This window comes from Saccoglossus kowalevskii, chromosome 15, assembly GCF_978046115.1.
Source record: "Saccoglossus kowalevskii chromosome 15, keSacKowa6.1, whole genome shotgun sequence".
NCBI classification, from domain to species: Eukaryota; Metazoa; Hemichordata; class Enteropneusta; family Harrimaniidae; genus Saccoglossus; species Saccoglossus kowalevskii.
Genome location: NC_140655.1, coordinates 26,275,964 through 26,291,401, shown reverse-complemented (window position 1 = coordinate 26,291,401; position 15,438 = coordinate 26,275,964). Strand labels below are relative to the sequence as shown.

General features: G+C 34.8%; 1 protein-coding gene across 3 annotated transcripts in view; it reads left to right on the top strand.

Moving 5' to 3' along the window:
• Window positions 1–10,697, top strand: part of LOC100368632 (calsyntenin-1-like) — a 39,789-nt gene extending 29,092 nt beyond the window's left edge. For all 3 annotated transcript variants that reach the window (XM_085490639.1, XM_085490637.1, XM_085490638.1), the window contains 10 exons: window positions 1,066–1,323; window positions 1,621–1,905; window positions 2,346–2,542; window positions 5,125–5,237; window positions 5,794–6,002; window positions 6,459–6,608; window positions 7,040–7,185; window positions 7,605–7,755; window positions 7,934–8,103; window positions 8,771–10,697. In XM_085490639.1, coding sequence (XP_085346765.1) covers window positions 1,066–1,323; window positions 1,621–1,905; window positions 2,346–2,542; window positions 5,125–5,237; window positions 5,794–6,002; window positions 6,459–6,608; window positions 7,040–7,185; window positions 7,605–7,755; window positions 7,934–8,103; window positions 8,771–8,947 — 1,856 coding nt within the window. In that variant the 3' untranslated portion in view covers window positions 8,948–10,697. The remainder of the gene's footprint in view (window positions 1–1,065; window positions 1,324–1,620; window positions 1,906–2,345; window positions 2,543–5,124; window positions 5,238–5,793; window positions 6,003–6,458; window positions 6,609–7,039; window positions 7,186–7,604; window positions 7,756–7,933; window positions 8,104–8,770) is intronic.
• Window positions 10,698–15,438: the final 4,741 nt, after the last annotated feature.

Here is a 15,438-nt window from a genome sequence, read left to right as displayed (position 1 = left end):
CATAAAATGAAAGTTTTGAGTTTCATCAAAAAATGCACTTGGGTAGGGTTTTCAGAAATTTTTTCTTGACCTCACTGAAACATTTGGAAAATAGAAGCTGTTTTTAGTTTTTTGATGAGGATGGTTACTCGTTTGTAATTTGAGTTTTTGACACTAATTATCAGAATTAATGATGCACAATATTTTAATTTATACAGGATGATCAAAACTTTTAACCTGTATACCATTCTGGTAGGTGTGAGTGGTTTCTGCTGAATGTATTTTTTTTTTAGAGCCCCAAGGGTTACATATCTAATTCCGATGAAATGTTGTAAATTCAGTTTCCATCCTTTCAATAAGAGTCTGAATGAGGATATTGTTACACTATTGTTGTTGAGAATTGTCTGGGCCTTCTGGGCTTTTCACTCAAAGATGAGGTTAAGTTTCTAAGTTAATGTTTGTGTTCATTTGTCTCCACATGGTGTTAAATTTTGGGTTCATACAGTTGATTTTAATTCCCTCTGCTAGACCGAAAGTATAAACACCGTACAGATTGTTACACAGCTGTTTAATGCACAGTTGTTAATTCCTTAAACTGGGAAACTGTAAACTCTGTGCTCCTAGTCCAAACAGTGGTAATGTTGCTGATCATTTTGAGCATTTATGCTAGGTGGTCGTAACAGGGGGTCACAAAAGGTCATGAGAAACAACTGGTATACTGAAACTTTCCAGCTGTGTAGCGCTAAGTGATTTTTAGAACAGGAGTAAGAACTAGCAGGAAGCACTCTCTGTACTGTGATTTATGCTGATGGTGTGAATTGGGTGGGTGGATTGTGGAATCAAAATTCAAGTCAGTGAAAATGCATTACATACATCAATCCAGGTAATAAATTCATACTATAGTGTAACCTTGCCGGCATTAGCCTGAAAGAAAATGCAGTGTTTGTACAGTGCTCTTCTTCAGAATAACTAATATGTTGAAGAGACTGCTTTGTAATGCCGAAATGGTTTCCATGTCATTGTGGTAGATGCTGTTTACCTGTAATTATCCCACACATAGTGACATTGTATTTGTGTAATTTTCAGGAGCCTCTGCTGCAGGCAGCATCGAGCTACTTCCAACTCCTGGTTTGGGACATGCATGGACAGAAGATCTGTCATCTGATGAAGGCTATGAAAGTGATCAAATCTATGAATTTGATGGTGAAATGAGTGCTGTTTTGGTACCAGATAATATCGTACCTGCCAACCTGACTGATCACTTCACTATCTCAACTTGGATGAAACATGGACCAAATTATGGTGAAGGCAAAGAAACCATTCTCTGTAGCTCTGATAAATCTGGTATGTACTCGTCTTATTGTTAAGTTATTTGAACGTTCTTTTTTCTGAACAGTTGAGGGACCTCATCTTTCAAACTAGAAGCCAAAATTTATTTTCCTCGTCGCAAGTGATTTCTCAATTGTGATTGGTGGATGTTTTATTCCTCGCGCACCTGCCAGCAATCTCAACTTTGGCGATAGAGGGCGCTAGTCATACAATTTTTTATTATTGCGACAGCTATTTATAAAGTTTGAATTTTTTGATGTAATTACCCAATAAACAAATTATTCACCTGTACAATGAATTGATTAATTTTAGGTTTGAATCGCCATCATTACTCTCTCTACATCCACAATTGCCGTCTGGTCTTCCTTCTTCGCCGAGACTTTGGCAACCTGGAAACATTCAGACCAGCAGAATTCAGATGGAAACTCGATAAAGTATGCGACAAAGAGTGGCATCATTATGTTTTGAATGTGGACTTCCCAAAGGTGACTCTATATGTTGATGGTGATTCTTTTGAACCACATCATGTAACAGAAGACTGGCCTTTGCATAAGAGTAACTTTGCAACTCAGTTGACAGTAGGCGCCGCATGGGAAGGTAAGGAAACGATATTCAGTGTTTAAAATTGCTGCACGTCTGAGACAGATGCATTTCTAGTCGGGCTGGTAAAAATTAACCCGTGCATGACCGGTGGTCTGGTAACATTTTTTTCATGGCCTGCTTTAATAAATAAAAAATTTGAAAATGCAATTTTACTAAAATATTATCTGATGCAGAGATTGTGAAAAAAAAAAATTTAAAATGGTAAATTTAAAATTGTTCCTGTGATGACAGAATGTAGATTTTTTTTAGTGGTGCTTACTTGGAATACAACAAAAGTATTTGAAATGATCTCTAATGCAAAGCTGGTAAAATTCGAAAGTTCTCTGGTACACAATTTTGCGAAATTGTCAAACTGTGATATAACAGTGAATATACTAGTATGTAATCACACTCATCTTGAGTTTATTTTGATAGTGTTGGATGTCCTGTTTCAGGTGCAGATGGCGAGTTTGTACACCACTTGAAAGGATACCTGGCCGGTCTTACCATGCGCCCAGGTAGTACTGAAAGTGAACATGTCATCACCTGTCTGAATGGATGCAAAGAGAGTTTGGAATTCCATGATTTTGATCTGTTAGAATTGGGAGAAGAAGCAACGTTTGATTCAACTCAGTCAGAATTGACTCTCAAGGTAAAGTCTATGTTGTTCATTTCTTAAAGTTGAATCTAAAGATTGGTGAAGACTACCTTGTATCTTCTCATTTCTATAAATCGTAAATTATTTGATTAGCATTAATTAATTTTGTTGAATTCCCATAATTTCAGTATAAACCTTTATAGTAAATAAAATATTTTCACTTAATTTTATTTTCGCCGATTTACTACTGTAGGAATTGTATTGGGACAGTTTGATGTAACTGTTAATTGTCTATCTGTGTGGATGATTGCTGTTGAAGCACGATTGAAATGGAAATGTAATAAACATTTACATCCCTAAAAGTTATGAATCCCTGACAGTAAGAGGAACTTGAATGTGTCCAGACAAACTATTTCATCGATTATTTACCAACGAGTTGTGGTTTGAGTTGGGGGCAATGTGACTGAAACAGTAATTGAAATTCAGCACACTATTTTTTAAAACGCGTTGCTTGAATAAAACTGACCAGACACATTCACATTACCAGACTATTGAACAACTAGGAAAAGTGAAAAAAATACTTCTTATCGCCAGCATAAATGCGTAATTATTTTTTTTACAGAAAAAGTAATTTTTCACCTTTGATTGAGTAACGCGTCGTAGAATGCAGATACGGGCATGCAAAATACACCTGTGAAAAGCTTGAAGTCTGGCGATTCTAAAAATATATACTTTCCTGGGTCTATTTGTAGTCATTTAGTCACAATTAGAAGATGAAAACAAGTATGCAAATAATAGTCCTGCTACCTTAATGTCACCATAACACATTGATCCACATCAATTAACTGACAGATTGATTTTGGTAATGACCTTGTAGCTTTATAACAAAACCTGTTAATCTACTTAGCCTTAGGTATTTGGAAAACAACTGCATTTGATTGGAGTTGGAAACTAAAAGTTAAAATCTCATTATATTGTTAGTCAGGACAACGGATAACTAAATTTGATAAGCTGTCTTGTAATTACTTCCACATGCTGTCTTTGGTTTTGTTGATTCAATGAATTAGAATGATTTGTACTGACTATTTCCAAGCAAATGGGAGCATGTCAATCTTGTTTAAGTAGGTTCAGACAATTCAACAATGTTTGAGCAAGCTTTTTAGTTGTACAAAATAGACAAATTATCCTGGTCAACCGGATATGTCGACAAACAAAAATCAGAATGTCAGTTTGGCAATGGTTTCTATGGAGCAAGTCTTTCAGCATATCTAAGAATACAGTGACTTGGTCTAAAAAAGTCATATTAAGGTAGAGACCTGACAGGTATTTTAATTAGTTAATTAAGAAACCACAAAACAAAACTATATATTTTCGGAAAGCTTATTGTATGAATTTTAAAATTTTTCTAGTAATTTTTTATGGACACTAGTTTGAAATATGTACAAAAATGTGCTTTTTTGGTCAAAAGTGATTTAAAAAAAATTAGCTCCTAAACCATGCTTGTGTTTCCTGTCAAAATTGGTTTGTTGGGTACATCTGTTTACTATGAAGAAAGCGCCGTTTTGAAAACTGTCTACCAGTTGTCAATTTTGCTATTTCAAGTTTATGCATAAATTAACACCCAGGCTAGTTGTCTGTACGATTGTTGTAACACTGTTCAACCAAAAACAATGCCCAGACAGCGTTTTGAAGATAAACACATTGTCAATCATTTGTGAAAATTTCAAAACAAAAGGTCAAAGCATCTAGGAGCTATTTTTTTTAAAGTTCTGGGATGTGCACTAAAAAGAAGCTGAGATAATTGCTAATTTGCACAACCATTCACTCAGTAAGAAGTTTGCCAATGCTCATAATTAAAATGGCTGTAACAGTTCCAAATTTAAATGTATTATCGTTTTGTTAAAAGTTAAATATAGTGCATAATATGGAGATCCCGTCATTTCTTTTTTTCACCATGTTTCTTTTCTATTATTTATGTGCAGCCTTGCTAAGCATTCAAAAGAGATAATGTTTGCACCTGTTATCTATATTTTAAAATTGTTTTTTGAGTATGTTCCACTGTTCATAATTCTACAAAATTTCAACTTTCAATAGCCAAGACTGTTTGGATAATAAAAAGTAATAAAAATAATATTCACTCCCAAGTGCTCACAAACCTGCATCTTACCTTAATCGATATGTAACCTAATATGCAGAACATTATCTTAAAAAAATTTACATTTAATTTTGTGGTTGCCAGGGAGATGATATTTAGTCTATTATTTTCAGTGGGAATTATGTTGCATTATATGCTTGGCCACATGTTGAGGAGATGACAAAATTCAAATTTTTTTCGTACATATAATGAATTTGATTCAAATTTGCATCTCTAAGCAACACCGACTACTTCATAAATATTCAGAACACAAGTCTGTGCTTCATGATTATTCATGTTTTATGCTTAAGCTTTATTTTTGCGAATTTGTGTTTATTTTTATTTTTACTTAGTTGTATGATTTGAGAAAACAGTTGTATGGCCTATATGATTTTAAGCTCAGTGTTAATGATATTGGCTCAGTTGATATACTTATGATCTGCTGAATAGGTATTTTTGGCTGCTTGCTGACTAAGTTTTGTATTGTCTTGGTTTATTTTAGGGTCAGCTGATTGGTGATAATTTCCAAAGACTGATGCAACACATCTCGTATGTGAATTCCCGACAGTTTCCAACACCAGGAAAGAGAGCCATTACTTTAAAAACAAAGGCTATGTAAGTACAACATCAGTGCTCTTAGTATGAGATGTTTTGGGCGTATACTGTACAACTACATTACAACCTGAGTAATGAAATGAGAGGAATTTTAAATTTTATACAATGTAGAATTGTACTCTTAAACTTATTTTTAATTGTAAATTGTAATCCTTAAAATGTGATCACCTCCTCAAATCAAGTTTTGGCATTCCAAACCAGTCTGAATTCTCAAATCTGTGAATGCGTTAAAGTAACCAAGCTTTGAGAAGTATTTGCATCTATCCTGAATTTCAAATAACATGGATGACTAAACACTCTCATTTGTTCTATTACACTTGTTAATATCTATGTTCTACTTCAAGTACTGCAAGTGGACATGCTTTCAAAACCGGTTACAAAGAAGTTGCTTGTAAAACCAATACCTGTTGAGCCGTACATAGCATTGGTGGTCCCCACTTTACAAAGTTTACATACCATGCCACTGAAATAACATATTACTGAAATCGTAATCAGACAGGTGCAACCAACAAACCTGATTTAAAACCTTTTTGACAATTGTATTCCTCCTTGATAGTTGTGACGGTGTGGAGATTCCGATATCAAACATTGATGCATACGTCATGGTGTTACAGCCACCGGAACCTACCATAACTGTAACTTGTTCTGAACATCACGCGCATAAAGAGAGTGATTTTCTAGAGGGTATCAAATTATTTGGTGACGTACACATCGTTAGCACTATAGAAGATGAAGAGGATGAAGATGAGGAGATGGCTACTGAAGGTAATATTCCCTTTCTATTCATTACCTAGTAGGTAATACAGTTGTAGGGTCTGAACTGAAGCATATTGCTGTAAGAAGGAAGTTTCCAGAAATCATTTCCGGATATGTCCTCTTCAGTAACATTAAATAAAATCATCAAAATTCGTTTCATATGCATATTTTCTAGCTTTTTGGATAAACCGTGAACAGCATCGCTGATTCTAAATCTGAGTAATTGTTGTTGACAATTTGATGATATAGAGGTTTAATAGTTGTTTAAAAAATGCAAATTTTTTATTTTTTGAAATCTAGAAATGTTGAAAACCCAAAACAAAACTGAACCTTTACTTTTAGTGCCAGTGAAAGTACCTTATGCTGTAAGTGGATTAAAATTAGGAAAGGGGGGGAGGGGGTCAGGTTTATGAATTTTATAGCTGCAGTGGTGATAATTCTAATTCCTTCTATTTGTCACTTTAGCTGTTAACATTGCTCATAACTTGGATTCCTGTTCGATGCAAGTCAATCCACCACTCAACACTAAAACGGAAAGGATTACTCTACCAGACGAAGAATTGAAAAAATTACATCTGGATAAATACAATTCCACACAGGGTGTTGTCATTAGAGGCAAGTGTGCTTTAGCCTGACTATTGTTCTCAACTTAATATGGTCTTGCCCTTCAAGTTGATGAATACAAATTTAGTTTTCAAACCTCTGTGACGATAGAAAAGATTCTCTGCAAACGGTGGTTGTCAAGGTGTTACCTTTTATGCACAGATGATTGATTACAACCTTGTATATGCTCGTTTGAATATTTTAATAATAACGTATTGCATTGTGGTTCATAATAAGAGATCACCATGGGAAAGAAGCCATTATGTAGAGCTTCAGTAATAAAGCAGTGGTTATAGCTTGAAAGATGTACAATATTTTTGGGGTACAGTTATTCATCTAACTAAAATTACATAGTTGACATTTAGTTTAGTATACAAGTAGTCATCAGTGTCTTGGGGTAGTGGAAGAACTGTTATGTAATCTTTTCTGTATTCTTTGTGTAGGAGTTGATTCCATTGCCAATTATGAAGATATTCTGCGTAAAGTTGTGTACATCAACACTGATCCATCTCAATACTATGAAAGATCATTTAAGTTGTCTTGTTCGGAACTCAATGGTCGATACACAAGCAATTTGGTGGAAGTACAGGTATGTATTTGTAGTATAGTGACAAAAAACCATGCATGGTGTTATGCAGTATGTTTGCATTGTGAACTCGTACATAAAACTAGTGTGTATACACGCATGCTTCTGAAAACAATGTGGCGATTATGATTGCTCTTAAAAAGATAATGAATAGGTCAAAAAGCAGGTCTGTAACATTCCTGGAGATTGGAGAGTGCCCAAATCAAATGTGTATTTGTAGTACTGTACAATCTGTATTAGTAGCCATGGCTTCTATTAAAGGTACAATGCAACAGAGGGGATGCAGCTTCTACACATAAAAAAATTGTGAATTTTTGGTTCTCTAAAGAATGGGTGTGACTTCTATTACAGTTGCATCTTCTAATGCACGTTTTACGGTACTGTATTTATCACACTTAATGGTGATTTTTTTTCCAAATTAGGTGAATATTTTGCACAGCAGTTTTCCAGGTCCTAAAGTGAACAATGATAAAGCAAGTGAGCATGTGGTGAGCTTTAAACATAACAACATTGGTAAACAAGAAATCAATAAAGAACCTGGCCTGCAAAATAAAGAGTCGGCCAGTAAAACAGGTTAGTGCGAGACTATGATGCTGTCAGTGTTTGATGTTTTAAGGGAAATTAATGTCCCCTGTATCAAAATTGTATTCTTGGATTATTCAAACACCTGTACCAAGAGTATATGAATTTGTGTGAATAAGGTAATAAAACATTCAAATTTCAATAATTTTTTATTTTCTTTCATTTGTAGGTACAGCAATGACATTTGTCATTGTGTCCTGTGTTGGCTTCCTCGTCTTCATGATTGTACTGGGCATCTTCCGTATCCGTGCGGCTCATCGTCGTGCTCAAGTTGGTGATGACAGACAAGAAATGGCATGGGATGATTCCTCACTCACTATAACGGTCAACCCAATGCAGGTATGTGAATTTTTGTTTAAATGATGGCTGCTTAATACAGCAAGTTCATGTTACCTACCACAAAGTACTTAGAGACAGCGACATTCTTTACCTATGAATCTATGTGCACAATTACATAATCCTAGGGCTTTAACTTTGAAGTTGAGAAAGAGAACTACTGTAGAATATTTTATTTTCGCTTGGAATTTATTTTCGCTGAAGGGATGATTCTGTGAAAATAAAATCCAGCGAATATACTTTTTTTCCAATATTTCACATAAAGTATTCCACAGTAATTCTCAAAAACCAAAATGTATATAATGACCTTCGTATTTAGTAATATAGAGAATATCAAAAGCAAACTTCTTAGGTAATAGCCTAAAGTTCTGCAATTCTCATAACTGGATTATATTACATCTTGCCAATTCAGCTGCTCAGTTTGTGAAGCCTGTGTGCAAATTGGTAAAAGTTAGTTGGCATTTCTCGCTCATAAAAACTACCCTTGTGTCATCATTTTAATTGTCATTTTAAGTACGGTATCATTGCATGATAAACCTTGTTATAAATTACGTCATCTTGTAAGTTGAGAGTATAAAATGATTAATATGTATGTATATATATATATATATATAATAGCTGTAATTGTTTTTGCTGATCTTCCACTTAATTATTTTTTTTACATTAACAGCAAACTTTAGAGTATGACGATCAAGAATTTCAAGCTGTAGGTGATAGTGACTCGAGTGACGATGACGACGATGATGATGACAGCAGTTGTCATGACGATTTGGACAGCTCAGAAGATGAAGGCGAACCAAGTAAAGAACACCAGCTTGAGTGGGACGATTCAACATTAACATATTGAGCTGGAATCAAGTGGACCCTCTACTAAAACGCTTTACTTTAGTATCCAGAAGAATTTCGAAGATTTTCGTTTGATAAGATACAGCACTATTGGATATGTGAAAGCATGTTTATTGCTTTGCTAGGGGGTCCAGTTTTTAGTTTGCAGTCTCCTACATATTATATTTATATATTCCGAGCAGTCACTGAATTTAAATAAAAAAAATAAAGTTACATATTTCTCAAATTTAAAAATACTCCAAAAGAAATAAACGTATTACATACACATTTACAGGCTAAAACAATGTGTAAAGCGTAAATTTTAAAATACCACAAAACTAATATTTATGGAGTTTGAGACGAGTACAGCAACTTCAGTAGATGCCCTACACTGATTAAAATAACAACAATGATTTGATTTGCCTCTTACCCCATCAATATGCAAGATTAGTTTTTGATATATAATTGGAAAAAAATGTAAATTAAAAACTTGATGTCGCGTTTTATGACGACACAGGTACAAGGTTTAGTTTCCAATGCAGACTAGTCTCTTTAGTATGGCTGCTTCCTGTGTAAATTGTGAAATAGGAATTGTTTAAGTAAACATGGAAATCATTGGATTAAACGTTTATAAAAGTGTCGGCGCACGTTTTCACTGTCGTGTATTTTCTGCAGCAGGGGAACAAAAATCTTTTGAATTAACTTTTGAAGTTTAAAAAAAAGTAGTGTAGAAACGTTGGTTTGACTTCCTCTTCTTGGGTCCATGCTCGTCTAATTAGCGATGTTTCCAACCGTCTAAGGATCTACATGTTTAATATAATACAGCGTAGTATAATTCATATTCCAAAATGATAAAATGACGCTTGCGAGTAGCGTTAACAAAAAACACTCGTAATAGATTTAGATATTCAGTATGGGCCCTGAACATGAACGATTGAACATTTGTAAAATATATAATTGACACTATTCATTCAAATTTTTGAAATAATAATTTTTTGGGACATAGTAAGTTGTGTATGTATAGATGAAGAAAGTTTTGTTTTCCTTAAGAGTTCACTTGCTGTCCAATTTTTATGAAGATTATGGGAATATGTATTTTTACCATTGTTACTATTTCAGACAAAGATTATTGTTTATAATTATAATAATCTGTCTATTTTATTATTGATTTCAAAAAGGAACCAGTTTAGTGAGTCGTGCCCCGCTTCTTAAATGCGACTATATGGAAACAAAGGATTGAGATGGTGGTTTTTGTTGATAAGGATATTTTGTTTTCTCGGAGTGGGCTTGACTGCTACTGAACTGGTTTAAAGTAGTTTAGAAACGTTATATTATTAATAAGTTTAAACACTTTTTTTGGGTTACCCCACTTGACTAAACAGTATATGTCTTGAGAAATGAATAATTTCAGAAATTCACATGCTATTCACAGTCCTTTAGTAATGGTTTCTTTTGAAATGTCAGCCTTGTATTTGTAGTTTTTCAAAGCTAACCATGGAGCAGAAAACTTTACATACTTTCTAAATATCCCAATAATACTAGTTTGCCTTACTGACATTTCAGAATGACTTAAGTGTTCCAGTAATTTTTGCGGTGTTATGTCAATTATTAGTTGTGGGATTACTCCACCTGGTGTACTAGTCATTTCTTGATGTGCTAGGGGGTCTCATTTCATTTCTCAGTCTTGTCAGAGTGTAGCCACTTAGGCATACAGCTTTTCTTTTGTCTACCTGTCCTGTATGATTAAAACGATCACTTGTAATTAACCCTTATATGATGTGTGACAGTGTTTTTATTGTGTGCAAGTTGCAGCAGAAATGACAAAGTTTTTTTTTTTTCAAGAGGTTAAGAGGCCTCTCGAATCATTGACTGTAACTGCCATATTGTTATGAACACCGAAGCAGCGACATTCCTCGCCTCGCCTCGCCTCGCCTCGCCTCGCCTCGCCTCATTCACTTATGCACTTATCTAGCCTTCCAACGCCAACACTGAGGGACACACTGAATATCAAAGATGCAATTCTTTATTCCTTCGCCAAACAAGTTTACTATTAAACTGTGCATCCATCTGAACAGTACACTCGTAAAAATTGGTTTGAAGTAACTAGTTTGAATCGGGCAACAATTTTGAGTCGCGTAAACAAGTCTTCCACTTGACTTGCAACATTGTCGGGCCTAATAAAGTCACTTATTAGGAGTTTTAACGAAATGCTGAATACATTTTTCAAGCGAGGATGGTAAGGCCCGAGAGACTTGTAGCACTTCTCGGCAGGAATGTCACCGGGCAATTTCCATGTAATGCCGCATGAGGGCGTTTACATGCTATAACAGTCTCTCTGGCCTTGCCACCCTTGCTTGAAATGCTTTTGCCATTTCGTTGACACGCTTACGACGTTTGAAAATAAGTGACTCTTTATTAGACCCGAGAACTGTCGATGTTGTCATTTCAGTGTCTTGAAATAATGGTTATTTTATTGGTCTGAGGTCATAACAATTCAGTTAGTGTGGTGGTGTGGCAGAGTATGAGAGCTAGTAAAATGATCTCTTGGCATGTCCTGCAGAATCATTCTTAGTTATTTTGTAACTATCACAATTTGGAAGACCCTTGAGATTCGTTTGAGATTGTGCGATCTTGTGAATGACTGCTTTTATCTCTCTGCCATTTGTACATCTTTAAAATGCTTCATTGCGAGAGGGTGCTATATTAGGAATGGTTCAATTGACTGGATTAGGAGCTATTTAGCGAAACTTAATTTATTTCTACAAGACTATATTCGTTGTGTGAAATTGATTACATTTGTAGTTCCATGCAAGAATTCTAATACTGGTATTAGAATTTACAATGGCATGTGGAGAACATGTACATAAAATTTGCTTACGGTAATTTACTTTATTTTTGCTTGGAATTAATTTTTCCTATTTTCCATGAAGGAGCAATTCAGTGAAAATAAAATCCAGCGAATATACCTTTTTTCCTATATTGACATTCAACTTGCCAAAAATCAGTGAAAATAAATTCCATACAAAACACCAAATGTCTTTAAAGCGAAAATTAATTCCAGCTAAAAATTGGGGGCAGTTTACATATAGAAGATGCACTAAGGCTGAAATGTTAAGTATTTCAGTAAACTACAGCTGATCAAAAAGCACAACATTCTAACGACCTAAAACATGATCAGTTAGTATCTAGGATCCCTATGATAATGACAAATTAAAAAAAAAATAGATTGAGAGGCAATGTTATTCTGGCCAACCTACATAATGCAAATCATGTTCATCTCTTGTATTAGCAGCACCCAATCAGAACTACTACAGACACCTCGTCTTTGCATTGATTGGTTGATTGATTAATCTGACAGATGAGAGCTCGCTGTATGCAACTTAGTAGATTGAAAAGATAGTTTTAGGTTGTTGCACACTGGAGTTTCGAACTTCAACCTGCATCAGCACATCTCATTTGAGTCTCGGACTCTCAGTAAGCTGCTTGGGCTGATAAATATAATGTAAAGAAACGGGTAATCTCAGAGTTTCAGATACCATAGTACATGGCCTGCATACATGGCTGTTTTACAGGTGATATTTACATTGGGATACGACACTTCAACACTGGGCGACAACAAGCCATGGAAATTTGCCTCTACATTCACAGACATCACTCGTGGGTTTGATGCTTGCATTCATGAAATTGCATCGAGAAAATACGTTGGACATGAATTTATCAACATTGGTAATTTCTCCTGAAGGATACCAGTCACTTTATAGGGACTGTGTGGATACATTAGTCTATAAGAGAAAACCTTAAATATCACATCCAAATATCCTTATCAAGGGCGCCCTCTATTGTTTTGATCAAACCCGGGGAACAAAAGTAGATGGTGGGTTACCTACAAGTTAAAACATTGCTTATATACCATATTCTTCAAGTTATAGTTCATGTTTGTGGCTTATCAGAGCTCATTTCATATTCAGTCCATTTCGTGCTAGTAAATTTTTTGATTTTATCGAAATGGAATATTAAGTATTTTTCGAAATTGTCTCTAGAGGGCGCCCTCCCAAATGTTTCCCATTTGCCCATCCCATCCATGTTCATACATCAAATTACATGTACATGTTAATTTACTTTTCCAGTACTTATTCATTACCATTGAAACATATTTCTCATAATCACTAATCTTGTTACTCTGGTAAAAAGTCTACAAAATAGTTTTTATTCTGTTAATCTCTGATAATCTTTTGCCTCACATAGACCGTACTTCCCCGGGTATAAGCCCAGGGGCCTGAACATGTAAAATCGGAAAAATTAGGGGTGGGCTTATACTTGAGGGACCACCTCAGACAAGATATTTTGGGGGGGGGGGGTTAAATTGTAACCATCTTCCCAACCTCGAAAAATTATCCAAATTCCATTTTTCGTTCACAGCGCCGGTCTCTGAGAAATATTACGTCTTTTTGATTTCCACGACACTATAATGATATTAATCAACTAACTAATGTTGTAAAAACAAAGCTATCAAATGAATTTATTCAATCATGCAGAAAACAATTAAATAAAAAAGAGGGGAACAAACTTAGAACATATAGTGTATTTAAACAAAAATTTGAACTAGAAAACTATCTAAATGAAATGAAAAACTTCAGCCAACGTAGAGTTTTAGCAAAGTTCAGGCTCAGTGACCACAACCTTGGAATTGAATTGGGAAGAAAGAGTAAACCAAAAACCCCAGAAAATGAAAGAACTTGCAAAAAATGCAATTCAGAAATTTCTTTTGTTGAATTTCAGTGTATTTTAATTTTAGTGTGTCTTATTTTATTTGTCTTTAGTAATCATTTTTTACCTTACGAAACCCACAGATGGTTAAGTTGTGTAAAAGTTATTATTATTATTATTCAAAAAAGTAGAACGATGTTCAATGACCAGGTTTCACGACTTGACGATCACATTTTTGGCGTTTCTAAAACTACTACTCAAAAGAAATATGGATTACTTCAGTATTGCAACATCGGGACTCATCGTGAGTAAATAACAGAATAGAGAAGGTGCGAACTATGTTCCGTACATTCGCCGGCCATGCACTCTGAAATTAATGCGAGTTTTCTTGTAAAAGCAGGAACCAAACTACCATACCAATCACGATTATTATGCAATAAAATACACTTTTTGCATGCATATTTTAATAAATGTTGTCAACGCCCGGTAAAAACACCCTGGGTCTATACTCGGGGATGCCCTCAACTTGTTAAATGTCTAAAAACAGAGGGGTGGGCTTATACTCGGGGAGGGGCTTATACTCGGGGAAGTACGATAATAAAAGAATTAAGTCTGTACTTTGTCAATTTTACTGAAACTAGCAAGAGTGTCGAAAATTATTTGTGATAAAAATATATATTTTGGAAAACAATTATTAAAATATGCTGATTCCGTGCAATAACAAAACAGTCATAAAGGGCGCTGATTCGAGGCCAGTGTAAGTTTTTTTCAATCACATGACAATGGTGACATCATCTGTCAATTTGAAATTTTTTAAGAAATCAAGAATCGTTGTTCATTGAAGAAAACTTGTTTACAGAATATTAAAAAAAAAAAATGAACACTTCTAATAGTGAAAATATGGTACATTCTTCACACAAGGGTCAAAGAGACAACATAAATATATGCGCTATTAATACACACAATACAGTAACTCATCTGTACAGCAATGCAATCAGATTAAGAGTGTCTGAATTTCAGCTTTGCGATCTACAGTCTCCACGAGTTTGAATACAGGCTTGTACATATGTAACCTCGATTTCAAACCCGGGGAACAAACTTATGTGATGGAGTACCTACAAGTTAAAACATTGCTTGTACATATGTAAGCTCAATTTGCATATCAATTTTAATATCTCAAAAATACTTTAGTTGTATGGGATTTATTTTTTCATCCAATGTATCAAGTATAATTCCAAGGGCGCCCTCTATTGTTTTGATCAAACCCGTGAACAAACTTATGTGATGGGGTGCCTACATTGCTTGTACATATGTAACCTCAATTTGCATATCAATTTGAATATCTCAGAAATACTTTAGTTGTATGGGATTTATTTTTTCATCCAATGTATCAAGTATAATTCCAAGGGCGCCCTCTATTGTTTTGATCAAACCCGGGAAACAAACTTGTGTGATGAGGTACCTACAAGTTAAAACGTTGCTTGTACATATGTAACCTCGATTTGCATATCAATTTGGATATCTCAGAAATAATTTAGTTGTATGGGATTTATTTTTTCATCCAATGTATCAAGTATAATTCCAAGGGCGCCCTCTATTGTTTTGATCAAACCCGGGGAACAAACTTATGTGATGGGGTACCTACAAGTTAAAACATTGCTTGTACATATGTAACCTCAATTTGCATATCAATTTTAATATCTCAGAAATACTTTAGTTGTATGGGATTTATTTTTTCATCCAATGCATCAAGTATAATTCCAAGGGCGCCCTCTATTGTTTTGATCAAACCCGGGGAACAAACTT